The sequence below is a fragment of the Thamnophis sirtalis genome, unplaced genomic scaffold, assembly GCF_051295495.1.
Source record: "Thamnophis sirtalis isolate CommonGarterSnake01/CBP01778 unplaced genomic scaffold, rThaSir2_p1.2 scaffold_3, whole genome shotgun sequence".
NCBI lineage: Eukaryota > Metazoa > Chordata > Lepidosauria > Squamata > Natricidae > Thamnophis > Thamnophis sirtalis.
Genome location: NW_028261383.1, coordinates 34,826,019 through 34,853,108, shown reverse-complemented (window position 1 = coordinate 34,853,108; position 27,090 = coordinate 34,826,019). Strand labels below are relative to the sequence as shown.

Genomic DNA, 27,090 nt, shown 5'->3' with positions numbered 1-27,090 from the left:
GCGTTATGCACAAATTAGGAGCTACATCTTTATTCATATTTTATAGCATCTTGCCTTGATCTTTGGGACATAGAATTTCAATTGCTGGTCCTGCACGTAAAGGGTTCCCTCCTGCTTCGTCTGTCATTTCTTTCGTCTTTAAAGAATTTTTCCCCATGTTTTATTTATTTAGCTACCTAATTTAGGGGTCATGAACCCTTGTCTAAAGGACATAGAATGGGACATATCATTCAGGTTTGCATTTTGATAGTAGATTTGAGGTATTAGAGGTGCTTTGTTTAAGGAAGCCACAGTCTCCATCCTCATGTTATTAACACTTAAGCTGAGGAGATGTAGGTTCATTTGAGGCCAACTGAATAAGTGAAGCAAAAATGTAATTAGGGACTTCTCTGCTGATAGCTTAAAAACATATGAGGGAAAACTTGGTGCATGCACACTCCTCTAAGAGAGTCACATATCAGTAGTTAAGTAATAGTGCAGTGGGGCTTAAATTAAATTGGAAAAAAAATTAATATTATTATTGTTGTTGCTGCTGCTGTTATCATCAGTCAAAATCAATCTACTATAAGGTGAAGTCTTCTTCAGTGAAGATTGTGGACCATGATCTACCACACTAGTTCAGTGTGACTTGCAGATAGATTTTTTAACTTCCTTATCACACCCACCCGCCAACTATATTCGGGGGCCCTTCTTACATCTTATTTCTTTTTTTGCAAATGCCAAGTCTAGATTGGGAAATGGTTGATGATGGCTGCATGTCTTTTTCTACGCTTTCTTGTATCTGGGGTAAAAAAAAAACAACGGTCATTACCTGTGGATGTAAAGCAAGAGGTGTCAAATGTCTTTACTAAATCATGAAGTTCAATGGGTATCTTTAGGACAAGTCTCTCTCTCTCCACTCAACCCAGCTCATGGGATCGCTGTCAAAGTAATACAAAAGAACCCCAGCCTCTCTGTTACCTTGAGTTTTCTAAGGTGATAACAAATGTTCTTCTCAAATTTTTAGTATGCTTTTATACTAAATACCCGCTTCCTAACTCTACCTCTCTCTCTCTATCAGTTGCTAGATTGCTGAAACCTTTGGTCTGTGCATTTGTAATACTTGCTACCTAGGCATGCTGCCAAAACCATTCCCCAGAAGTGAATAATCCCAGGCTGGTCCATAAATTATAAGGCTATACATCCTGTGGAATTTGCCATCAAGTTGTGGTTCTCCACTACCCTATTCATGTTCCTTACAGCTGCCAGCAAGTGTGTGGAGAAACAGAAGCTGTATCTGGTGCCTAATGGCATGAATGATTACATGTCTTGCAGCCAGGCAAGGGATTAATCTGAGAAAAATTGACTGGAGGCTGACTTTTGTATGAAACGGTAGTTTCCTGCTTGAGGAGGGGGTTGGATTAGACAGGGATGGTGAACTTTTTGGCACCGAGTGCTGAAAAGGGAGCGCGCATGTGAAACCCAGAAGAGGAGTTGCCCAGGGGGCATGCGCGTGCCAGAAAATGAACTTCCAGGTTCCAGCTTGCGTATGCACGCTGGCAAGCTAGTCTTCCAGTTCCTGGCGCACATGCATGTGTCACGATCAGCTGGCCAGCACGCATGCTCACGCCAGAAAAATGGAAGTCCAGTTCTTCCAGTTTCCGGCGCTGCCGCATGCATGAAGACCAGCTGATTGTCGTGTGTGCATGCATGCCAGAAACCCGGAAGAGGAATGGGCGACGCCACACCTGCCAAGCGACATGGCTTTGTATGCCACATTGGGAACGTGTGCCATAGGTTCACCATCACAGGACTAGAAGACCTCCAAGATCTCTTCCAACTCTGTTATTCTGTTGTGGCCTTGCAAATCTATTGGTAACAAATGTGATGCTTCTCAGGCGTCTAAGAGTACTTCTGTATCACTGCTGGTTCCATTCTCCAATCATTCAGATCCAAAATACCAGTGTAGGCAATATCTTTATGTAGTACTCTGCCATCATATTGTAATTCCCACACAGGTTCCTCACATCACATACTGGGTTCAAATTCAGGTTTGCAGGAATCCATGGTTGTTCCCAATGTGGACTTTAGAAACATCTCAGCTGATTAGTGTCTTACTTGTTTTGCAGCAAAAAATTAATAATAAAACTATATAGGTGCCTAAGTTCTGGAACCCAGTATAAGGGCAGTAAGTACTGAGGAATAAGGCAATTTCTTAGCCTCAAGGAGGGGGGTATTGCAAAAAGTAAGTCCTCTCACTATGAAACTGAACCTGTATTTTGGCCCACATCAGTTCTCCACACTAGGAAACTGGCCCATATCAAAGTCCCTGAAGGACTTCGAGTATCTCAAATGGTAAAATGGAAATGTGAGATTTTTGACCTAGAAGCAAATTGACCTGGACAATGAACTAATATGAAAGATCGGGGATTATGCTGTAAATCACCCGGTCATTGGATATAAGATGGGCGGCTAATAAATTTCATAAATTAATAAATTTGAGGCTCACATATGTGGAAAGTACCAGATTAGGATGTGAATGCTGCCTTGGCTAGACAGGCAGACAAAAAAAGTTGACCTCATCATTTGCAGGGCAGCTTGTTTAAAAGCATTAGACTTTGAAATCATTCAATGAGGTAATTTCCCCTTGGGACTTTAAAGGACACGGTGGACCACAAGTGCTTTTCATAGAGGCGTAACTTAACACTGCTGTGACTTTTCTTTTTTCTTTTGGTGTTCTACATGCTGAAGATAGGATGGCTTCCTCCGTTACCTCAGCATCCCTAAGGATTTGGCATGAGAGCCAGGCTTGGGTTTTTTTTACAGGCAGGTGTCTCTTGCAGATGGCAGCAGTTGGCCAACCTTGATTAGGTTTAGAGCTGAGCAGGATGGGCCTGATAGTACTTGAATGAAAAATCACCTGGTAAACCCAGCTCTTCCATATGATTGCCAAGAATATGCCAGGAATATGCACACATCCACTTGAAGGAACTTAATTTTAAATAGATATTAGGGTTGTCACATTGCAACACAAGTATGAGATGCATTAAATCACCCAATCGCTGTTGGACATGAGGCAGCCATAGTTCCTCCCTATTCCTCTAGGGCAGTGTTTCCCAACCTTAGCAACTTGAAGATGTCCGGACTTCAACTCCCAGAATTCCCCAGCCAGCATTCGCTGGCTGGGGAATTCTGGGAGTTGAAGTCCAAACATCTTCAAGTTGCTAAGGTTGAGAAACACTGCTCTAGGGCTTAGTGCAGTGGTAGAATTCTTTTTTTTTTTTTTTACTATCGGTTCTGTGGGCGTGGCTTGGTGGGCGTGGCTTGGTGAACGTGGCAGGGGAAGGATACTGTAAAATCCCCATTCCGACCCCACTCCAGGGGAAGGTTACTGCAAAATCCCCATTCCCTCCCGATCAGCTGGAAGTCGGGAGGCAGAGAATATATGGGGGAAGGGCCAGCCAGAGGTGGTATTTGCCAGTTCTCTGAACTACTCAAAATTTTCGCTACTGGTTCTCCGGAACTGGTCAGAACCTGCTGAATACCACCTCTGGCTTAGTGCCCTTTTTTCCTCACAAGGCTTCACATTAATTTCCTAACACAGGAAGAATGGACCTTAAGCAGAGGTGGTATTCAGCCGGTTCGGACCAGTTCTGGTGAACCGGTAGTGGAAATTTTGAGTAGTTTGGAGAACTGGCAAATACCACTTCTGTCTGGCCCCACCCCAAATCTATTCACTGCCTCCTGAGTCCCAGCTGATCGGCTGAGTCTTCTTTTGTTGCCCTGCACAGGAGAACGGAGCTGGCAAGCAGGTTAGTGGGATGGGGAGGGAATGGGGATTTTGCAGTATCCTTCCCCTGCCACGCCCACCAAGCCATGCCCACAGAACCGGTAATTTTAAAAAATTGAATCCCACCACTCACCTTAAGACAGGGAAGAATCAGATAGGAAAACACCCCTTGCCTCATCTCTCATGCCATTGATAGCTACAGTCCAAATTGGAAGATGACAGCCTAAACATAGGAAAAAAAATATTCCCCATGGCAGTAGTTTCATTATTGGGGAAGAGAAATGACAGGCAAAATTTAGAATAGGCTCCAATATTCTTGTACTCTCCAAGGTGGAATTTGCAGAGTTAAGATCTTGTCACATCTGGGGGGCACCAGGTTGCAAGAACCGGTTGCAAGAGTAGACTTCTGTTGCCAGGCCCAAATCTACCACTGGCAGTAGAATATGGTTGCCTAGCAACTGTCACATTCTCCATCCACCAGCCCTGCCCCTCAGAGTAGCTCCTGCTGAAGGCCAGCTGTTTCAATGGAGGGATGAGGAAACAGCTGGCAAATGTCTTTTGATAAGTCCTCTGTTGATGCAGTTCGCAATACGCATCAGACTCCCTGCATTCTTAATAATGTTGCGCATGCACTTTTCTTCTGTTATCATCTTAGGCAATACCTTTCACAAGATCCATAGCCAAGGAAAATGCGATCGCCAAATATTCCATCTATTGCCTTAACACCTCGCTCTGTGAAGCTGAAACAGGCTGCTTGGTGTGTGTGTGTGTGTGTTCCCTTTATAAAGGAACGTGTTTGCCTCCTGGCCATTTTGGAAAGAGGTTCTCCAGAAGATAATATGAATTATAATTTGACCCTCCCTATCAAAAGCCTGGAAACCCAAATTCCAAATCCTTTTTCCTCACAAGACATCATATTAATTGCCCAACAGAGGCAGAATGGACCTTAATTAAGACAGGGAAGAAGCCATGATGAGAGTCTAAGGAGTTACAACAGGGAGGCCTGGACACAGGATGGAACGGGCTACATTTCACGGTTGCAAACCTTTGCTTTTCCAGTTGTTTTTCCTCTTCCACATACCCTTTCTTACGAAGCCTACAGGGGTGAATGCTAAATTGGGGCTGCAGGGAGGCCCTTTATTTCTTTTTGTTTCCGTTCCTTTTCCAGCCACCTCCGCATGTGTCTCTTTGCCAGGGAAATGTCAGCAACCAGCAGGGAGAGGAATTGGTGATATACACTACCTCCTCCCCATTTCTCAGAGCTGGGAAAAGAGCCAAGGACTTCACAGTGCAACCCCCCCACCTTAAAAAAAAAGCACAAGTACCACTATTCTAATCAATTTACCCTCCCACTTCAGAAAACCCAGGAATTCTGCCCTCCCAGAGTCTCAATGCTAGGCCCAATATCCACCTTCTCTCCATTGCTAACTGTAGAGCAGAATGGATACACTACAATTGAGTTTACTTCCTCTGATGCCTTTTATCTGCCCGACAGGATAATCTAAAAGATTTTTCTTTTTCTGGCCACCTAGATTAGGACTACCTGATCTGGGCTGTAAATATCCAGGCACTCACTATGGTGACAGCAAAGGACTAGGAAAAGTTGTAACTCCACTGTCATGTGTTTAATGCACACTTAAGTATTTATACACTTCTGGACGTGATGGTTCAGTGGGTAAGATGCTGAGCTTGTTGATCAGAAAGGTTGGCACTTTGGCGGTTCAAATCCCTAGTGCTGCTTAACGGAAGTGAGCTCCCGTTACTTGTCCCAGCTTATGCCAAACTAGCAGTTCGAAAGCATGTAAAAATGCAAGTAGAAAAATAGGAACCACCTTTGGTGGGAAGGTAACAGCATTCTGTGTACCTTCGGCATTTAGTCATGCCGGCCACATGACCACGGAGACATCTTCGGACAGTGCTGGCTCTTCGGCTTTGAAACGGAGGTGAGCACCGCCCCCTAGAGTCGGGAACGACTAGCACATATGTGCAAGGGGAACTTTTACCTTTACTTATGCAGCCCAGAATTGGTAGCTCTGATACGGTAAATGGGCTCTTTCTGCATGCCAGACTGGGACTCCCGTTGCTGCTTTCTCAATGGCTATCATTTGCTGATCTGTGAATTGCTAGTTGTTCATCATTTCCACGGCATCCTTGCCTCAATTTTATCTCCGTCACTCAATGGCTTCCCTGCGTCCCTTTTGGTGTGTTTTGATAAATCCCACTGCTTTTTTGCCTGATCTGCATCCTTGCCTCCACCCTTTCTTTGTCAGTCTTTTTGTGTTTTGCTGTGTGTCTTTGTAAAGCCTCTTTGCTTCCCCTTACTGCCGCTTTTCCCCACCTCTTCGATTCCCATCCTGCATTGTCTTTCTTTTTTATCTGCTTTTCTATCTGGCTCTTGCTTGTTAACTGCATCTGTCACTTTCCTCTTTCTGTGTTCCCGACATTAGATGCATTTCTGTTCCTTCTTATCTGTTCTCATTAGTCCACCTTCCTCCTCAGCTGTTGTTTCTCCATCCTTTCCCACATCTAATTTCTACTAGCGTTCCCCTCACTATGCTTTCCCCATCTTTCTACTGACGGTTCCCTCTCTTTTCTCTGCTTTTTGTCTTCTGCTCAGCCTTTTATCATCACAATTTCTTCATTCTTCAACTGCCCCCTGTCCATCTTCCAACACACCAGCAAATATGAGTAATAGGGAAGCATGCTGCTAGTCACAGTGGAGAGCTTGGTATTTTACTCCAACTTTTCTGGTTTCTTCATCTTTTTTTTAAATACATGTTTTTCTTCTTTAATTATCCTTCCAACTTCTCTATCACTTCCCTCCCTGCATAGCTTTTCTTTATCCAAGCTTCTATCATAGGTCCCTTCAACTCTCCAACTTGTACCTGACAGTCCTTTGCATTTTGATCGGTTTCTGCTTTCCATCCTAATCTAGCCACCCCCTTGCCCCATATTTTTTCCAACAAACTCCAAATCTACATCCCATCTTGCTCTGTCTTTCATCTCTTTACTTCCTGATTCTTATTCTTGTCCTTCTGTTATTCTTTCTCCACATATCTCCAAAACATTCCAAACATCTCTTCCTTCATCATTTCATCTTTCTCCTATTGGTCTATTCCCCCTCTCACTCTTTCTGATTCAGACTTAATCTGTCTGCTGAATTTTTGTTTCTCATACTACTCTGAATCATTACCCAAGTGGATTGCATTCACAGAACCCCTCAACCCCCTTGTCTCTGTTCCCAATAATAAAGTTTCACCAAACTTTAGCCTGCTGGGCAATTCCAGCTATTAGTTCTTGGAGGCATTTGGCTGGGTAAACTTGGCCAATCTGCCTAATCCATTTCTTTGGCTTCTTCCGCTTCACCATCACTTTCTTTCTTTCTTTCTTTCTTTCTTTCTTTCTTTCTTTCTTTCTTTTTTTCTTTCTTTCTTTTTTCTTTCTTTCTTTCTTTCTCTCTCTCTCTTTCTTTCTTTCCTGCCTTTCTTTCTTTTCTTTTTTCTTCCTTCCTTCCTTCCTTCCTTCCTTCCTTCCTTCCTTCCTTCCTTCCTTCCCTGTTTCTCTTTGTTAGTACATGTGTATGTTTATAATCTCATCTCTGTTTCTCCTGGCTCTGGTCAGTCTCACTTGAATTCTGTATGTTACACCTCTTTCATAGTGTTCCTAGCTCCATTCCCCCTTTGCCTTCTCCAACATCTCTGCCCTTTCTCCGCACTTCTCATCCAAATCGCTCTTCATGCTTCTCCCATCATCCCAGGTGGTCTCCTAACCGTGCCCCTCTCCCTTTCTAGCAGCCGTCTGCTCTTTTCTTAGCCCCCCTTTTTTGTTGCTTTTCTCCAACAACCCCTCTGGGGGGGGAGGGGGGGCAGTGCATTTCGTCCCCTTTTCGTTCTTCCCCATCGCCGGCGCGTTCCCTTTGCCGCCTCGCTCCCTCGCCCGTCCGCCGCCCCTGCGACGAGGCGGTGCGGTGGGCTTATTGCAATTCCCCCCGCGCCCTTGGACGGCGGCGTTCCGCGCCGGCTCCGCGCTGACATCAGCCCCCGCCCCCTCCTCACCCTCCCCCTCCTCTTGGCTGGCTCGCTCGCCAACCCGCCCGCCCGCCAGCTCGCTCCCTCGCTTACTGCAGCACCGACGCCGGGCAGCGCCATGGAGGAGCCGGCTCCGGCGCCTTTGCTGCCGCTGCCGCCGCCGCCACCGCGCAGTGCAGCCACCACCGCGCGCCCTCGCCGTCGTCGCCCCTGACCTCCGGCCGGCACCATGGCCTTACCCGGCCCGCGGCCCGGAGGGGGCCCCCAGGCGGCCTTGCTGGTCCTGACGGGTTGGCTCTTGCTCTCTCCTCCGCTGGGCGCAGGCAAGAAGAGGCTGCACATCGGGGCGCTTTTCCCCATGACCGGCGGCTGGCCGGGGGGCCAAGCATGCCTGCCTTCCGCCCAGATGGCCCTCGACGACGTCAACAACCGGAGGGACATCCTGCCCGACTACGAGCTGCGTCTCGACTACCGCGACAGCGAGGTGAGCAGAGCCCCACCTGCCCCAGCGCCCAGGTGGGGGACAGGTGGGCTTCCGCAGGGGGAGGGGAGGGGAGAGGGCCCTCGGTTGCCGTAGGGAAGTTCCCCCCACAATTGCACCGGAACGACGGAAGGAGGTGGGAGAAATCAAATTGGGAGAGGAGGACTTAGTTGTGCCTTATAACCAACCAAGGTAGTTCTGTGTGCAGTGGGATGCTTGAACATATTGGACAGTCTTGGCACAAGTCCTCCTGGCCACCAGATCAGGAAGGGACCCATCTGTAAAGTGGCTTGGAAAGGTGTTTTAAAAGGTGTCCATCTAGGCAACTAGGATGCTCTTAGGGGGAGAGGTTCATAGAAGGATGGAAAGACAAAACAACCTTCAAAGTAGAGATGTGGCATTCCTGGGACTGGACTTGGTGGGGAGGGCAGGGTTGTGTGTGTGAAGGTTCACAAGGGGGAAAGGAAAATAGCAGGACTAAGTTAGTATTTAAGGCTTTTCAAGCTATGTGAGAGGTAGAGACTGTGAGCATAATCCCATAGAAGTCTTTTCTTTTCTCACCCAACTTTCAACATGAGCCTCGTTTGGTAGGACTCTGCAACCTTCTTGTTTCTTTGGAAGAGTTGGTGAAAGCTCGGTCATGCTTGGGCTCCTCCAAAGAGCTTGAAGAAGACGAATGAGTTATGGGGCACTTGGGTTACTGCCTGAGACCATGATTAGAGGATCTGGGGTGGGTGGGGAGGGGGGAGAATGAGCTGAAAGAAGGGGAGGCAGAGAGCTCTCCTAGGGTGCAATGGCCCAATATAGCAAGAAGGTAAACAGGTGGGAAAAGGGTGGGACTGGAACAGTGACATTGGGGCACCTATTGGAAGCAAAGGTTGGAGAGCATCTTTAACGCTGGAAATGGTGGAAGAGGGTTGGAGACTCCAAACATGAAAATGACTCAGTTAACAATTTGCTAGGGTTCCCATGTAGAGAGATGTGTTGAAGGAAAATGCATGCTTTTAATGTGAGAAGGAAGAGGAGGAGGAGAAGCAGCAGCAGCGTTAACAATTATAGGTAGTCCTCGACATACGGCCACAATTGGGCCCAACATTTCTGTTGTTAAATGAGACATTCGTTAAGTGAGTTTTGCCCCCATTTTGCAACCTTTCTTGCCACCCTTGTTGAATGAATCACTGCAGTTGATAAAATAGTAGTCCGGTTGTTAAGTGACTTTGGCTTCTCCATTGACGTTGCTTGTCAGAAGGACTCGAAAGGGGGAATCACATGACCTTGGGACACAGCAACAGTCATAAGTATGAACCAGTTGCCTAGCGTCTGAATTTTGATCGCATGATCACAGGGATGTTGCAAAGGTCGTAAGTGTTGGAAAACGGTCATAAGTCACATTTTTCAGTGCCATTGTAACTTTTAACGGTCACTAAATGAACTGTTGTAAGTCAAGGACTACCTGTAGTCCTCTAAAAGGGATGGAAGTTGAGAAGTGTGTTTTAGAGAGCCCTGGACTTTAAACACGAAGCAGGTTTAAGTGTGGGTTTGTACGGATAAGAGACCACTAGGAAATTCTTGGCTTTAGACTAGACCTGAAAAATATCCCAGGGCAAAACCTTTCCATGCAACTGCCAAGATAAGTGTGTGAATGTAGGCATGTAGTCTCCAGGACTCAAGTTCAGCTTGAATAAAATATATATATCAATAAAGGAGAATATTTGTAGCAATGCAGGATCCTTGGTGCTCTCTGTGGTTGGTTGTAGATATTTCATCACCCAAACTAGGTACCACCATCTGGGCTACTCTGATTAGCTTGACTAGCTCTGATGATGTTACCTAGTTTGGTTAATGTAACGTCCACAAGAAACAACCAAGCTCAGAGAACACCAAGGACCCTCAGAAAACTGTGTATATCTTTAATGGGGCTCATAGGACTGGAGGCTTTGTTGTCAGCATAGCAGTTTCTTGAAGATAATACAGTACATTATTACAACGGTTGGTAGTTTGGTTGTAGTTTGTTTAGGTGTAGATCTTAAATGGGAAGTCACTATGCCAATCGTCACGAGAGGTTGATTGAGGTAGCATCACAGATGTGATGAGGCTATCTTCACCAGGACCAGCCCCATGTGGATAAACAGAGGTAAGACCTATAATCTGATTCAAGGTTACAGGTAGTCCTTGACATATGACCCCAATTGGGGGCCAGGATTTGTGTTTGTTAAACAAAACAGTTAACTGATTCACACCCAATTTTACAATTGTTTTGTTTTGTGAATCTGGCTTCCCCCATTGACTTTGCTTATGAGAAGCTGGCTGGGAGGGTTGCAAATAGTGATCACATGATCCCAGGGCATTGCAGTCACTGTAAATACATGCCAGTTGCCAAGTTCCCAAATTTTGATCACATGACTGTGGGGATTCTGTGACAGTTGTATGTGTGAGGACCAACAGTAAGTCAGAACCACCGTAACTTTGAATGGTCATTGACTGAAGGGTTGTAAGTTGAGGACTAGCAGTATTCTAGAGCAGTGTTTCTCAGCTTTGACAATTTGAAGATGTGTGGACTTCAACTTCTGGCTGAGGAATTCTGGGAGTTGATGTCCACACATCTTAATGTTGTCAAAGGTAAGAAACACTGCTCTAGAGTTACCAGTATAGGTATGGGTAGATTTTGGTGTGAGGAGGAAGTTAGAGAGGAGCAATCAGCTTCTTTTGAGCCAACGATGATGTGAAATTCCCTGTCCTCAGAGCACCAGTTCCTACCCAAACCAGAATAGTCCAAAGTCAGTTGCAAACAGGATTGAATAGCAAATGTTCCCTAAGCCAGATCTGTCTCTTGAGGTATAAACATTCCTGTCAATCACCCTCTCTGCTTCCCAACATTTCATTTTTTTAATTCATGTGTCTCCCATGAGAAAGACTGTACAGAAAAAGACTATGCAGAGAATTGGCATGGTATTTCCAAGGAATTAGCTTTGGTCATGCCCAGTTGTTTTAATGTGCTTCCATTGAACACTCCATGTGCCGTGTTCTTCATCCATTTAGGTCTGCATGCACCATTTCTGACCGATAAAATCTTGAGCCGTTCCATTTGCACTCATTGTTCTCTAATATGTGTTAGACAACTCCCCTTGTTTGTTAAGTTCTCATTCGATCATTTGTCCTTTTGTTTTTATTTCTACATGTGTTTTTTTATATATTTTCATCACGTGTACTGTAAAGGCCATTACGGGATGGGTCCTTATGCCATACGTTGCCATAATTAGACCGTGTTTTTCTTCCTAAGACTGGGAAGTGAATTCTTCCTGCTCTTTCTTGTGGATTTCCTGAGATACTGTCAGTGGGTCTAGGTGTACCTATGGATTGGTGGCCCCACCCTGATCCTGTTAATGTGGCCCTGAGGGGCATATGTCGGCAGGATTTCCAAATGTACCCATCTTGACTTCCTCATTTGCTGCAGCTTCTTGCCTTAAAGATTCTTAGACTGACTTTGGCAACTTGAGGCAGGCCACATGTCCATTTCTACCAACCTTTCCACACACATGATGCTCGTATTGAAATCCCTGTAGCTCTTTCCTTTGCCCAGCTACCCACAGCTATGTACATCAGCCCTTTTCCTCCTCCATCACCTCAGGCACAAAGCAATGTGGCCCCACCATACTGCCCAGTTCCCTTGCACAGGATTTCTGCAAACTTTTATTTTTCTAAATTATTGTTCTCTGCTTCCCTCCAACCCTACATAGTCAGTCTCTGCTCACATCCATTCCTCTACCAATCAGTCTGTCTGGTCGTCTGTCCCTTCTCCCACACACATCACCCCTCCCTGCCCTGCCTGTTTCCCTCTCCCTCCCTGTCTTCTGCTCTCCTGTGGTTCCCAGTCAACTGCTCCCACCCCCCATGGCGTTCCCTTTGTTCCCTCCCTATTGAAGCCCGCTCCCTGGTGCTGACAGGTTGCCGTGGCAGCGCCTGCCTGAGGTTTCCATGGAAACCGATCCTCTTTCTTGGGGCGCCGATGCCCTGAATAATTCATCATCCCCTTGCGGTGGAGGCTCACAGCCAGGAACAGGATGGGGCACATGGGGTATGTGGTGGTGGTTTAGGGGGAAAAAACAGCAGAAGGGTCTTGGATGGCACATTTATTCAAAGAGAGACCAAGCAAGGTTGGGGTCAGGTAGGATGTGCACAGTTAGGGAATAGTAGTAGTTAAGCATTAGTTGCTCAAGCCCATGGAAGGTGTGGAGAACGTTTGGATGGCCAGGATGACAGTAACATTTTCCCATGGCTAGAGAGCACAATGGATAAAATGATAGTGCAGGATGGGGCAGGGCCATTGTTTTTTGGTAGGAGTTGGATCTTTTTCCCCATTTACTTTTTTGGTTAGGTTAAGGCTGCAGTTGAGTGTTTTCCATCAACACAATTTTAGGACGCTGCCACCATTTTTGGCAGCTGTGGTCTTAGTTGGCTGTGGGGAATCACAGAAAAGAGTCTCTCAGGTTGCCTACTCTGCCTTAGTGGGAGGTGAAGTTCCATCAGTCAACTTGGCTCCAATCCCCAACCTCTTCATTGGAAAATCCTCGGGTGACTGGAAATTGAGAAAATGGCCTGGAAAATGGCAGTGCGGGGCGTTTATGAACTGTTGCTCACAAAATGTTATGGACCTGCTGCTCACAAAGTCGCCAGCATCATGTTCAATACAAGGGAGATTTTATTCCTATTTATAGTCACCATCAGCCTGAGTGGCTTAGCTATGCTATGCCTTATTATGCCTTATTAGTGGAAATGTAGGGGGAAAGGTCCTTTGGTCTGCTTCTCCATGGTGAAAATCTATCCTGTCTATAATAGGTTGGCCTTTTCTTTCTGCACGTTGGCACAGAAATGGACTGAAGTTGTTTCTGACCAGTAACGTGTCCATGGAAAAGTCATTTCATTCCTTATGTGAACCCCAGTGAATTCCAAGGAAGGTGGGGCCAGACCTTTTCAGCTGTCCTGCTTACTACTATGAAGCCTTCTAACCTAGAGTTGTTTCTAGACGAGACGGATGACCCATACATCTAATAAATGGATAAAATAACTGTGTTTTCCTCATCCTAGGCATCTTCCAAGCATTATAGACTTGAGGTCCCAGAATTCTCAGCAGTGGACATACTGGCTGAAAATTCTGAGAACTGAAGTCCATGTTTTTAGGAGAGACCCAGATTGGTGAAAAGACTGTCCTAACTTAGTACCTTCATTGTTCAGAACAGTGGTGGGATTCCAAATCTTTTCCTACCAGTTCTATGAGAGCGCGCTTCGTGCGCCCTCGGTATCAGTGCTGGTGAGCGGAGCTGTTTTTAAGCTCAGCTGAAGCATGGCAATCCGCTCTGCTGTGCAAATCAGCTGAGTTAAAAAACACGGGAATATAGGGCAAGGAATGACAGGGGTGGGAGGGCGGGGCCAATCAGAGATGGTATTTGCCAGTTCTCCAAACTACTCAAAATTTCCGCAACCGGTTCCCCCGAACCGGTCCGAACTGGCTGAATACCACCTCTGGTTTAGAAGCTAGGGGAGAAAGGGGTATAGCGTGTCTATGGTAAACTGACTTTTCAGAGAAGCCATTTCCTTCCTTGTGCAACCCCATTGCAATCCAAGAACTCTGGTCTATTGGCAGTGGCCTCATTTCTAGGTCTTGGCAGAGCAGTTGGCAAGTATATGATATTAATTTTTTTTTTTATGGAGCAGGGATCACAAGAGGGCAGTGGTCCATCTGTGAGAGGAAGGTTCATTGGCAAACCAAGTGCTGCATGCTTTTCTATGCCTACTTAACAAATTACCTTCTCACTTTACTACAAAAGCCTTTTCCCATTCCATTCTCCCCGAATTTACATGGCCATTTAACTCTTTCTATTATTAATTTTGTCCAAGCATTAATCTTCCATGTTTCTTCTAGTCGTTCTAGTTTGTAACTGGTTCATGTTCGGGCTCCATTAAAGTACTGGATATGAAATACTAGGCTTCTTGCCTAGTATTTCATATGAAAATAAATTATTAGGAACTGTTCCCTGAGTTTGACCAGAATTCTGAGTGGGGTGCATGCAGGACGATCAACAGTTTGGGATTCTTGGTGATGAGGTGGTGATCTCTATCTGTTCCTCACCACCTACAGTGTGAACCTGGTGTGGCAACAAAATTTATGTATGAGCTCCTCTACAATGACCCCATCAAGATCATCCTTATGCCTGGCTGCAGCAGTGTTTCCACCTTGGTGGCCGAGGCTGCACGCATGTGGAATCTCATTGTGGTAAGCATTTCTCCTGTTGATATTGAGATAGATAGATAGATAGATAGATAGATAGATAGATAGATAGATAGATAGATAGATAGATAGATAGATAGATAGATAGATAGATAGATAGATAAATAGATGATAGATAGATAGATAGATAGATAGATAGATAGATAGATAGATAGAGTGAGTGAGTGAGTGAGTGAGTGAGTGAGTGAGTGAGTGAGTGAGTGAGTGAGTGAGTAAGTGATTTTATGGGAGAAGCCAACTCTAATTTTGACCCTGCAAGTTAAAATTTTCAACCTGAAAAACACATAGAAAAGGCTTCAAATTAAAAAAAGATTCAAAGTACTATACCTTTCCCTTAGTATCTTTCCCCACGTATCTATGATACCGTAGACCCTATCTTTCTCCATGCATCGTGAATGGAAGAAGGTAAAATACGTTGGAAGACTCTGTGACCTCGGCTGAAGCATCTCTAGATGCATAGGAACGGATGTCTTCCATGTGAACCAGACAGATCTGCGTGCACGTACAAAGAGGCAGAAAGGAAATCTTCATCTCAAAGTTAGCGGAGGGATGTCGGGTGTCTCAACCTTCCTGTCTTTAATTGTGTTTCCATCTTCTTCTTTTCAGTTGTCCTATGGCTCCAGCTCACCAGCCCTTTCCAACCGCCAGCGTTTCCCCACCTTTTTCCGCACACACCCATCCGCCACACTGCACAATCCCACCCGTGTGCAGCTCTTCAAGAAATGGAGCTGGACGAAGATTGCCACAATCCAGCAGACGACAGAGGTGTTTACATCGGTATGCAACCCAAAGTGTAGACCCTCCCCGGCTTAATCTCTTAATCATTCTGTAATTTGCATCAGGTTCCAGAACGCTCGCCTTTAAATCTTACCCTGATTGTAATCCCTGGTCCCCATCCTAACCACAACAGGTTTTCAAGTCTAATACATTGTCCTTGCAGTTTGTATATATAAACCGCATTGTTTCTTCCAGAGGTTCAGTACTGGCTGATTTCCAAAGAAACCAAGGACAATTCATTGATTAATTACTGCAGTTATATTCCATCTTTTCTTATCAGTTCTCAAGATAATGTACGTGGGGGTCTTTCATTTTATTGCTATAGCAACAGTGAAATAGGTTAGCTTAAGAGAGAAGCCTGGCCCTATGATTTAGTGGGGACTTGAAAGTATATCTCCTCAGTCCAAGACTAGTAATCACTACACAGCCTGTGTTCATAAATCTCTTCTAAAACTACTTCATTCCAACTACTTTCCAGAATTTCAATTAATCAGTCCATCACCTGCTACCTGATTCTTTTAATCACAGATGCAGGGTTTTAAAACCAGGACAGTCTTTATGCAGAATATTTGTTCTGGCAATGGACAGAGGCTTTCTCCTATACCAAACATGCCCTACCATTGTAATCCACAGGAGAGGAAAACTGGTGTATTCCTGATAACCATTAAGGCTTTGAACTACATCTTTACTCCCCCCCCCCCCCTCTTCTCGGTAATTGATGATTCCAATAGAGAAAATTAAAAAATAGTCTAGAGACACAATTGCAGTGAAGACAAAATCTTTGTTGCGTCCTTGACATTATGCCAATCCTTGTTGGCCAGGGGATACACACAATGATGTTTCACGTTTACTGTATGCAATGATCTTTAAAATATCTTGGCAGCATCCTTTGCTTCAGAAAAGCCCCGATTCTGTAATAATTGCCAGTCGCCAATAAAATTGGCAAATCATTCCTATTTCAGGGTGTGCTTTCATTACCGTCTAATTGTGTAGTTGCTTTAAGTTCCTCTTTTGAGCAATAGAAACTCCCCAACATATAAACTAATTGAATAAATAAATATAACCGACACAATCTTCAGCCTTTTCAGAATCTCCACACATATTATTTCATAAAAGACAAAACAAATAAAAAAAAGCTCCTTCTCATAGTCCTAGCTCTTGTGCTTCCAAAATAAGATTTTATAATGCAGTGTTTGGTGAGATCTGAAAAAAATGGATCTTAAAAGTGGACAAGGAACAAAATGATAAGGAAGGATATAAAAAGGTACAAAATAGGTGGTGACTGGCTCAACATTAGTAACTGTGAGAGAGATTGAGGTGTCCTAATGGAACACCACTTAAGTATGAGCTAGCAATGTGCTGCAGCTCAGGGATGGGTTGCCCCTGGCATTACTGCCGGTTTGTGCGTGCAAAGATTTTTGCTACGTCCCTGTACGCATTTACACAAAAATAGGTCTGCACATGTGCAAAACGTTTAAAAAAGAAACATTAAAAACCATTTATAAAGAAAAAAAGTAAGTGTGTGCAATTACAATTGTTCTGCGCATGCGCAGAACTGAAAATCAAGATGGTGGCACCATAGGAGAACTGGTTCGGGGGCGTGGCAGGCCTGGGTCACTGCCGATTCCAGCAACCCAGACCACCAAACCACTACCGGTTCGGCTGAACCAGTCAAACCGGTAGGAACACACCTCTGCTAAAGCTGCCCCAAAAGCCAGTGCAGTCCAGGGCTGCATCAGCAAAGGGATATCATCGATCATGAGAAATGACAATGCTGCTTTACACTGCGCTAGTGAGGCCACATTACTGCATCCACTTGGTAGTTACTGCAATACAAAAAAGTTGCTGAGACCCTAGAACAGAGATATCAAATTCACATTGTCACGGCAGTGTCACGTGGCGTATCAAGACTTCACCCCGCTTCGCTAAACCAGGTGTGGGCATGGCCAGTGCGTGATACATCTGGCCCGTGGGCTGGGGGTTTGACAGCCCTGCCCTAAAAGGTATGCAGAGAAGAGCAACAAAGACGATTAGGCTAAAATGTATGATGTACAATTGAGGGACCTAGGTATATCTAGCCAAGGGGTGTCAAACTTGCATCATCACGTGACGTATCATGACTTTTTTCCTCTTTGCTAAACCAGGCATGTGTGTGACCAGTGTGTGATGCATCAGGCCTGCGGTCTGCGAGTTTGACACCCCTGGTCTAGCCCATCAAAGAGAAGGATTATGGGGGACATGATAGCTGTTTTCCAGTACTCAAGGGCCTGTTATAGAGAAGCAGGGATTCATTTATTCTCCAAATCCTTTCTTATTCACCTCCGTGTTTGTAGCTATGTTCTTTTTCATATTTTGCAATATCTCATCTGATCTTTCATCTTATTGCTGTTTGCCACTTGAATACATACTAAAACACTTCATTTGTATAAATGCAGCCTAATTCATATTATCTATGGTAATTGCTTCCCCTTATATATTAATTTCATTAGATTTGAGTTTCCTAATGCATATACTACCGCTAATATAGTTTATCTACCAGAAGTAACATTGCAAGTCTTAAACTTCAGCAGGGTATTGAATAGTCATGTGTATCTCTCTCCCAGCACCAAGACCCTCTCCCTGAATTGAATGCACAGAATTAAGAGTAAGGTCTTTCTCCTTGATTGTCTCTGAAGGAAAACCCATCTGAAGTTTAATGCTTCCTCTCTACTGCATGGCATCTCCGTAATTACTACTGTACATAATCCTAATCTGCTTTTCGATTATTAGCAATATTAGTAACCATCCCTTTTTCCTACACACAAATGGACAATTTAAACTTCTGGCTATATCTCAGGCTTGAATATCCTTAGAAACCCAAATAAAGGTTTCCTTCAAAATGTCTGGACTAAGATATACTGAAAATGTGCACAATAGGAATTATTAAAAATGAGTTTGTTCCAAAGTGTGATCTTTGGACCAGAAGAAACACTGACTGGTTGAGGATTACACACACACAAACACCCAGAGTCCCCTCTGTCTCAGAAAATCCAAATTCTGGATATTTGGGGACTCTCCAGAATCATGGGGGTGGCCTGTTGGAAGAGAAAGTGGCAAAAATTATCCCCTCCTTAGTCTCTGGCTTTCTGGGCAAAATTTCATTGAGGATGCTCTTAGCCATGTAGGAAGTGAAATCAATTCCATATTTATTCAGTAGACTACATAGTATAATGTAATATAAAGAGCCAATTTGGTGTAGTGATCAGCATCAGGCTAAAAACCAGGTGACTGTGAGTTCTAGTCCTGCCTGAGACCAGATGACCTGGAGTCGGTACTGCCTCTCAACCATAGGAAGAAGGAAGGAAGGAAGGTCAGACCACTTCTGGGGTGGAATGACCTTTGCCAAGAAAATTGCAAGTTCTAGTCCCTGCAGTTGCCAGGAATCAAAAGCTGGCATGAAGGTGCCCATATATGGTGAAATAACAAGAATGGTGCTGTAATTCTCCTTCCACGTTTGAGTTTTTCAGCCTGAAGTTAGACAGATGAGAGGGAGTGGGAGAGGTTGGGATGCGAAAAAGGAGGAAATGACAAGAGAAGAAGTAATGAGTCTCATAATATGCTTCCAGACTGCTCTCTCTAGCAGAAAATATATTTTCAGGACCTTTCTTTTTTCTCCTTACTGAATTTTAATAAATGTCAACTGAGATCTCAGCTGAGGGCTATTTGTCTCAACGATGTCCTAACAACAATTACAGCTTCCTCTTTCAGAGAAAGGGGGGGGGGATCCCACAAATAGCTCCAAGAAAGAAGAGGAGCATTTTCACCAGCTGTTTTCCAATGTCTATCTCATTTATGCAAATGTGAAACCCCAGAATTATTTTTACATGAGCTATGACGGGCAAGCGGGCTGAAGCCCTGCATCTCTCACGGTGGTATATTGCCACTAGCACCCACCGGAGATAAGCGATCTTCCTCCTGCCCAAACTTGTTCATCATTTTTGATTAATCTTCAGTCCATCATCAGAGAAATTAAGAAACTGTGGGTGATCAAAGCAGCTCTAATTAATGCAGACCAGGACTGATACAAGCTATGTCTCATAATACTTGCACATTGTTGGGTATTATCGTTATCACAGTTATTATTATACCAGGGACACAGCGGAACAGAGAGATCTGTACTATTAGAATCACAGTATATGTTATATTTTTCACTTCTTTGAAAAAAAATATTTTAAAAGAAAAGCAGCTCCTGGACCCTGGAGACAAATGTGCTCCTAATCCCAATTGCGGCTCTTAGGCCATTGATTTCAACAATTGTGAAAGTAACAATGCTAAGTCCTCTTGAGTTCATGCCAGCTATACAAGTATCCAGCTAGTTTTAGATAGTTGCACTTAACCTTTTCTCCTTGTATCCCTAATTCTACTTTGCTTCCTGTTTGTGGTTTGCTTCCTCCCTGGTTCCTCCTTTGAAGAAGTAGCACCCAGTCGTGCAAATATTCTCTTTACTCATGGAAAAGTATTCCTTTGCTTACAAAAGGGCTGTTTATCATTGGGTCCAAGAGCTTCAACGGGGGAAAGAGGCATAGAAAAAGAAATGTTTCTTTTCACATAGAATTTGATTTTTCCTGAATAGAAAGAGAGATCTGTGTACATTAGAAAACACTGGATGTGTTAAAAGAGGCCAAAGTATGTGAAATAATAATATGCTAAACAACTTATTTTGTATTTGTCCCCATGAATTAAAAGAAGCTGTATAATGGGAGCCAGGGGTGGTATTCAGCTGGTTTGGACTGGTTCGGCCGAACCAGATGCTAATTTTATATCTAGTTCACTGAACTGGTAGTTGGAAGGACTGGCTGGCCCTGCCCACCCTGCCCCTCCCTTCCCATGAGTCTCCACACGCACCGTTCAATCATGCTAGGTAAGTCCAGGACCCGCAGGCTCGGGGGTGGGTGGGGTGGGAACGGACCTCCCAGAAGTCCGGAAATGGCTGTTTCTGGCCTCCGGAGCCCATGAGAAGCCATTTTTGCCCTCCCGGAGCCTTGAGGAAAGCCTCCAGAGCCTGGGCAGGGCGAAAACACCTGCTCCCCAGCTGTGATGCAGGAGGTCGAGTAGGCCACATCCCCATTGCCAGCCCCCCCCCCCCAGCAACCAGGCAGAGAACTAGTTGCTAAAAATTTTCAATCCCACCCCTGGTGGGAGCTCTATAGTGCAAAACAAGAATCTGCCTCCGAGATTTGACTAGGTATTTTTGTACAGCTGAAGGGCTTGTATCTTTTGAGAACATAGAAGCTGAAATTCCAAAGTTCTGTTTTCAGCAGAATCCCAATGGCTGGAGATTTTATAAGCATAAAACTGACATTGCTACTTTCATGGTTTTTAACCTGTTGCGTGTGATGGCTTTATGCATTGCGCTATTTGTATGGTCATGTTTTATTGAATAAGTTGATAGCTGGGCTGGGTTTTCAATCGTGGCTTGGAAAACAGAATCACTGGATTTACACAGCAGGTGAACTGTACTGTGCTTTGTTTGGGGTTGGCTTATTATTAGTTTAGTAGCATGAGGTGCAAACTCAGAATATATATTCCCCTATCTTAATGTAGTTTCTGAAGTACATCTTTATCCAGGTCCTTGTATCTTTGTGGTCATGATACCTCCTTCTGCATTCCCACAGACTTTGGATGATCTGGAGGAGCGAGTCAAAGAGGCTGGGATTGAAATCACTTTCCGCCAGAGCTTCTTCTCTGATCCTACGGTGCCTGTCAAGAATCTCAAGGTATCAGAATATGTCTGACTGTCAAGGGAGGGCAGGTTGGGATCCACAATACCTCCACGTCAAGGTGGCACAGTAGGGCAGGCTACTTCAGTTGACTGCTAGCTGCAATTTGACAGATCGATTCTCACCAGGCTCAAGGTTGACTCAGCCTTCCATCCTTCTGAGGTGGTTAAAATGAGGACCCAGATTGTTGGGGACAATAGGCTGACTCAGTAAACTGCTTAGAGAGGGCTGGAAAGCACCGTGAAGCGGTATATAAGTCTAAGTGCTATTGCTATTGCTATGCAGCCTTCCCCAACCCGTCACCTTTCATATGTAGAAGGAGTAAGCTTGCAGAACAGCCTGAGAGTATGTTAAGGAAGGTTGTCCTCCTTCGTCCCCAATCGCCAGCTGCATAATCGCATGGGTGAAATTTGACAACAAAATAATAGGCCTTTGGCAGAGTTGTCATGAAACGTTTCTCTTGCAAATTGAAAAGCAGCATTGGACACACGAAACCTTTACAAAAGAATTTCCTACAAACATGTTAGCCTGGAACATCTCAACATGGAGGCCTAAAGGTGGATAATTCTAAACAGATTAATGATTCTGATGAATAAATTGGTGTATTATTATGTAACCTTGTTTTTTTTAGAAGTGAACCCATTTTTCCATGAACTGTACATGATTGAGCGTGTGCCATTGAATTAATGTTGACTGGTGGTGTACATGTTTCTGTGTGTGCATGTCTGTATCTGTCGGTGTATATGTGTATCTATCACGTTACTAGATTTGTGGACTCCTTGCCTGTGTAAGTGCTTTGTAGTTGGCTTTGGAAATGTATGCGTAGGCTATCTAAGATTCATTAGATTAGCCAAAACCAGAGATGAGGGGAAAAGGCACTGAGATTATGGGTTATTATGGGTTAGCAGGTGATAGGCTACCTGCCGACCTGTCCCTTACATTTGCTGGGATCAAATATTTTTTTAACTGATGTAATTCAATGCTGCAAGTATGTTTGCTGCGATTATGTGAAAATAATTTCATACAAACCCAATCACCTTTTCAAGGGCTCCTTATCTTGAGATTTTTGGAATTTAGCTTTTGAACGGAATGCAGTGCAACTGATACAGCCTCTTTGAGAGGCCGTCATCCAGAAAGGCTGTGTTGGAATGTTGAATTAAATGAGTCATGGAATCATAGGTTTGAAAGGGGATCTAAGAGGTCATCAAAACCAACCCTCTGCACACTGCAAGATTCCTAAATCATCCCTAAAAGATGATTATCCAATCATTGTTTAAAAACCTCAATCGGGAAAAACAATTTCCTACAGTAGCCTAGTTTACTGATTAACCATTATTAGTTGATATAGGTAGTCCTCAAATAATGACGAGAATTGCAACCTGAATTTCTGTTGTTAAGAAGATGGTTGTTAAAGTGAATTGTGGCCAAATTTATGACCTCTTTGCCCTGGTTGTTAAGTGAATCACTGCAATTGTTAAGTGCATCAGGTTTCCCCCATTGACTTCGCTTGCCAGAAGATGGCTGGGAAGGTCAGCAATTCCATGACCCAAGGATGCTGCAACCATCGTAACTTGGGTGCCAGTTGCCAAGCACCCAAATGTTGATTACATGATTCTGAAGATGCTACGATTATTACATCACTTTTTTCAGTAGTGTTGTAGCTTTGAACAGTCTCTAAACAAATGGTTGCAAGTTAAGGACTTACCTGTAAGTTCTTCCTAGTGAAATGTGAAAGCCATTTTGATTTATTGCTTATGACACCAGATTAGAAATCAGGTGATGGTGAGTCCTAGCACTGTCTTAGGCACAAAGCAAATTAGGGAAGCTTAGGCCTGTCTGTCTGCTCAGCCCTAGGAAGAAGGAAGAAGCAAGAGCTAATCACTTCGGGGATATTATCAAGAGAACTGAAGGGGCTTGCCTAGGCAGTCACACCAGGGTTAAAGCTGACTCAAAGGCACTAAATGGTAGAAAGATGATAGATTTTATATATGTATATATATGTATATATATGTATATATTGGGTGGGTAGGTAGATGATAGATAGATGATAGATAGCTAGATAGATAGATAGATAGACACAGACAGACAGATAGACAAATACGGTAGGTAGGTAGGTAGGTAGGTAGGTAGGTAGGTAGGTAGGTGATAGATAGATAGATAGATAGATAGATAGATAGATAGATAGATAGATAGAGATAGATAGATGATAGATAGATAGATAGATAGATGATAGATAGATAGATAGATAGATAGATAGATAGATAGATAGATAGATAGATAGATAGATAGATAGATAGATAGATAGATACACACACTAGGGAGGTAGATACGCTAGGTAGGCAGGTGGGTGGGTGGGTGGGTGGGTGGGTGGGTGGATGGATGGATGGATGGATGGATGGATGCACGGACAGATAGACAGGCAGAGAGAGACCGATAGATGATAGGTAATCTGTATTTACCTCCTTGAATTTTTATCCCACTACAGGTAGTACTCCACTAACAACCATTTGTTTAGTGACCGTTTGAAGTTACCACAGCACTGAAAAGAGTGACTTATGACTATTTTCCACACTTAACAAACGTTGCAGCATCTCCCTGGTCACGTGATCAGAATTCAGCCATTTGGGCAACCACCATGTATTTATGATGATTGCAGCGTCCCGGGCTCATGTGATCACCTTTTGTGACCTTCTGACCAGCAAAGTCAATGGGGAGGCCAGACTCACTTAACAGCAGTGTTACTAGCTTGGTAACTATAGTGATTCACTTAACATCTGTGGCAAGAAAAGTCATAAAATGGGGCGAAACTCGCTTAACAACTGTCACGCTTAGCATGAGAGAAATTTTGGGCTCAATTCTGATCATAGGTTGAGGAGTACCTGTGCTACTACTCTTAGGAGCAAGTAAAAATAAGTCCAAACCCACCACAGCCCTTCAGCTGTCATGCTCCCTCTCAAATTTTCTCTTCTGCAAGGTAAACCTATCTAGGTCTTTTAACTATTCTTCATACAATGTGGTTCCCAGTCCTTGGCAGACCTTCTCTGGACGGGCTCCAATTTATCAATGTCCTTTTGAAACTGGGATCTACGGCCTGACCAAGGCAGAACAGAACAGGATAATTACCTCCTGCGATCTGGATGCTCTTCAAGAGGCCATGGTCCTTTTTTTTCCTCTTCCATCTGCTTTAATTGTCCTAGGGAACTCGTATAGGGTTGTCTCTAAATGAGAAATCCCTTTATGATCTTTTCCCACTGTTAACCTTTCCAGGAAAAAAAAAAACCAAATGAGGCCCCCCTGGCCTGCATCCAGCAGTGCAGCTTAACACCCCCCCCCCCCCGGATCATAATTGCTCTGGGCTCCCAGACAGGACAGATTCATCACAGCCGGTTTAGCCGCCTGTTGAGAGAGAGAGAGAGAGACAGAGCGAGGAAGAGAGAGAGAGAGAAAAGCTACCACTGCGATTCTGTTGTCCTCGTGGCAGCTGCCAGTCTCCAATCTAAGAGATGGGCAGACTCTCATCCTTCTGATGGTTGCTACTCAGGAAGGAGGTGAAGCCTCTGGAATGAATGCACCAAATCAGTGGTGGGTTCCTACCGGTTCGGATTGGTTCAGCTGAACCGGTAGTGGTTTGGTGGCCTGGGTCGCTGGAACCGGCAGCGACCCAGGCCTGCCACACACCCGAACCGGTTCTCCGCCATCTTGTTTTTTGCTTCTGCACATGCGCAGAGCAATTTTTATTGCACTGCACATGCGTGCGCAGCATGCATCAAGGGCACACGCACACGCAAAGCACCCATGAGCAAACCGGCATGAGTGACTGCCGGAACCCATCCCTGCACCAAATGCCATCTCAGTAGCAGCACTTAAGCTTTTCGTGGATTCTTTTAATAAGCGGAGCAAAGTTACAGTGAACATCAGCTGGTAGCAGTCAGATGGCTGTGACCCACCTCCTTTCCTAACGGGAAAAGCGTTTGCCTTTGTTCCTATGGAAGGAACTCAGTTTTGTTGGGACAGGCCGAGGGCCTCCCTTTCACTATTCTTTGCAGCATTTCTCAAGCTTGGCAACTTTAAAATGTGTGGTTGGGGAATTCAAGGAGTTGAAGTCCACACATCATAAAGTTGCCAAGGTTGAGAAACATTGCATTATAGCAAGGGTCACCAACTTTTTGGACCTCAGGGACCACTAATTTCATAATTTAAAATTCCGCAGACCACTAATACGATCTGCCTACCGGCTGGGTGGGTGTGGCTAGGTGGTCATGTGACTGGGTGGGTGTGGCCAACTTGATGTCACTCATGTCGAGGGGTGCCTCGCTGGCTCTACTTGCCCCTTCCCTCCCAGCCACTCCTTGCCTCCCCACCTGGGCTCCTTAGGGCCTGAACAGGAAGCAGTTGTGGGAGCTAAACAGCCACCACGAGAACGAGTTGGCAAAACAGCTCAGTTCAAATTGGATCTGACTGAGAAGGAGGCTCAGCAGAAGCACCTCACTGACAACTATGAGCATAGGCTTTCCAAGCAGAGGGAAGACTTGCGGGAGTGCAAGTCCAGGTATTGGCGCCTGGAGGCTCAGTGGGGCTGAGATGGTCAGCCAGTTTCAGGCCATGATACAGTTCCATTGGAGCAAGGCCCTCTGGCTCTTCTCCACCAGCGGTACTTCCCTCCAGCTTTCTCCCAAAGCCCCGAACCAGGAGGCTGAAGCAAAACCCAAGTCAGAATTTCTGCCCCCTTCTGACCCACACAAAAAGACCCAGAAGGGGGAGACCCTCTGCAGCAACACAAGTTTTCGTTACACATATCCATTCCAGGGGGCGTAGTTTGAGAATCTCTGTTTTAGTGCAATGTAAAAAAAATGCGAATAATCTTTCCGTGGACCACCAACATTTTCTCACGGACCACCAGTTAGTGACCATTGCATTATAGTCATTGCAGCAACTCCCCCCTTCCCACTTACTGCAAGCTATAATGATGCCCGAACACTTGGGCCCTACGCTTCTCTTCCCCAATTCCTAGAAGAGACCAGGTGCAACAGGTACTTCCCACGTCTAAAAATTGAATGGCCCAATTCAGCGGTGTGCATTAATAATTGATGGCACAGAATGACAGATTTGTCAGACCTGGCTCTGCCAGAATGAAAACAAGAAGCTAGGTGCGGGCTTCACCAAGCGCCTTGTCTGCTTCAAAAAATGCAGAATTCCCAGCTAAGCTGTTCTGACACAGAGTACATCACCTGATTAACCGTAAGTTCAGGACAGACAAAAAGAAGAATGTCTTCACGCAATGAATAATTAAGTCAGAAATATGTGCCTCGAATGTACAGTGACTGCTTTTTAAGAGGTTTGAAGAAATTAAGTACAGTGGCTGATTGAGATCCAGAAGGAAAGGAAAGGAAAGGAAAGGAAAGGAAAGAAGGAAAGGAAAGGAAAGGAAAGGAAAGGAAAGGAAAGGAAAGGAAAGGAAAGGAAGACAGGGCAGGGACCTGTTATACAACTTCCTCCTCCATCTTGGGCTTTTCAGATATTATAATCTGTTGGTCCTAGTGGCTGATGATTATCGTAATTAGGACCTGGCACAGAAGGGCAGTGACACCAAGTTGGGGAAGGCTGGCCTGTGGCTTGATTCCACAGGGTCTGGATTATCTTTTTACGAATTGTTCTATTACCTGTTGGGATTTTGCAATTTTAAATTTGCCTGTCTATGTATCTGTGTGTAGACCAATATAATAAAAAATATAATAAAGGAGAGTAATGATGACTTCTGGAAGTCTTAGCACGGTCCCCCAATAAAATAATGTAAAACAGATTTCCAATTTACCCATTTCGGCTAATAGAAAATCGAAACTACTGTTGCGGTTGCACATACCATATGTAGATAGGATCTTTCTCTCTCTTGTGCATGAAGGAAATAAAATGGTGCTTTATGTTGTGAGGCTCAGGATGTAATTGCGGTTGTTGGTGTATAGGTGCATACCTATGTGCATGCAGTACACCTA

General features: G+C 44.6%; 1 protein-coding gene across 1 annotated transcript in view; it reads left to right on the top strand.

The window, feature by feature from the left end:
- Positions 1-27,090, top strand: part of GABBR1 (gamma-aminobutyric acid type B receptor subunit 1) — a 189,700-nt gene that overhangs the window by 137,623 nt on the left and 24,987 nt on the right. The window contains exons 7-10 of the mRNA XM_014054638.2: positions 8,121-8,281; positions 14,415-14,549; positions 15,171-15,341; positions 20,996-21,097. Coding sequence (XP_013910113.2) covers positions 8,121-8,281; positions 14,415-14,549; positions 15,171-15,341; positions 20,996-21,097 — 569 coding nt within the window. The remainder of the gene's footprint in view (positions 1-8,120; positions 8,282-14,414; positions 14,550-15,170; positions 15,342-20,995; positions 21,098-27,090) is intronic.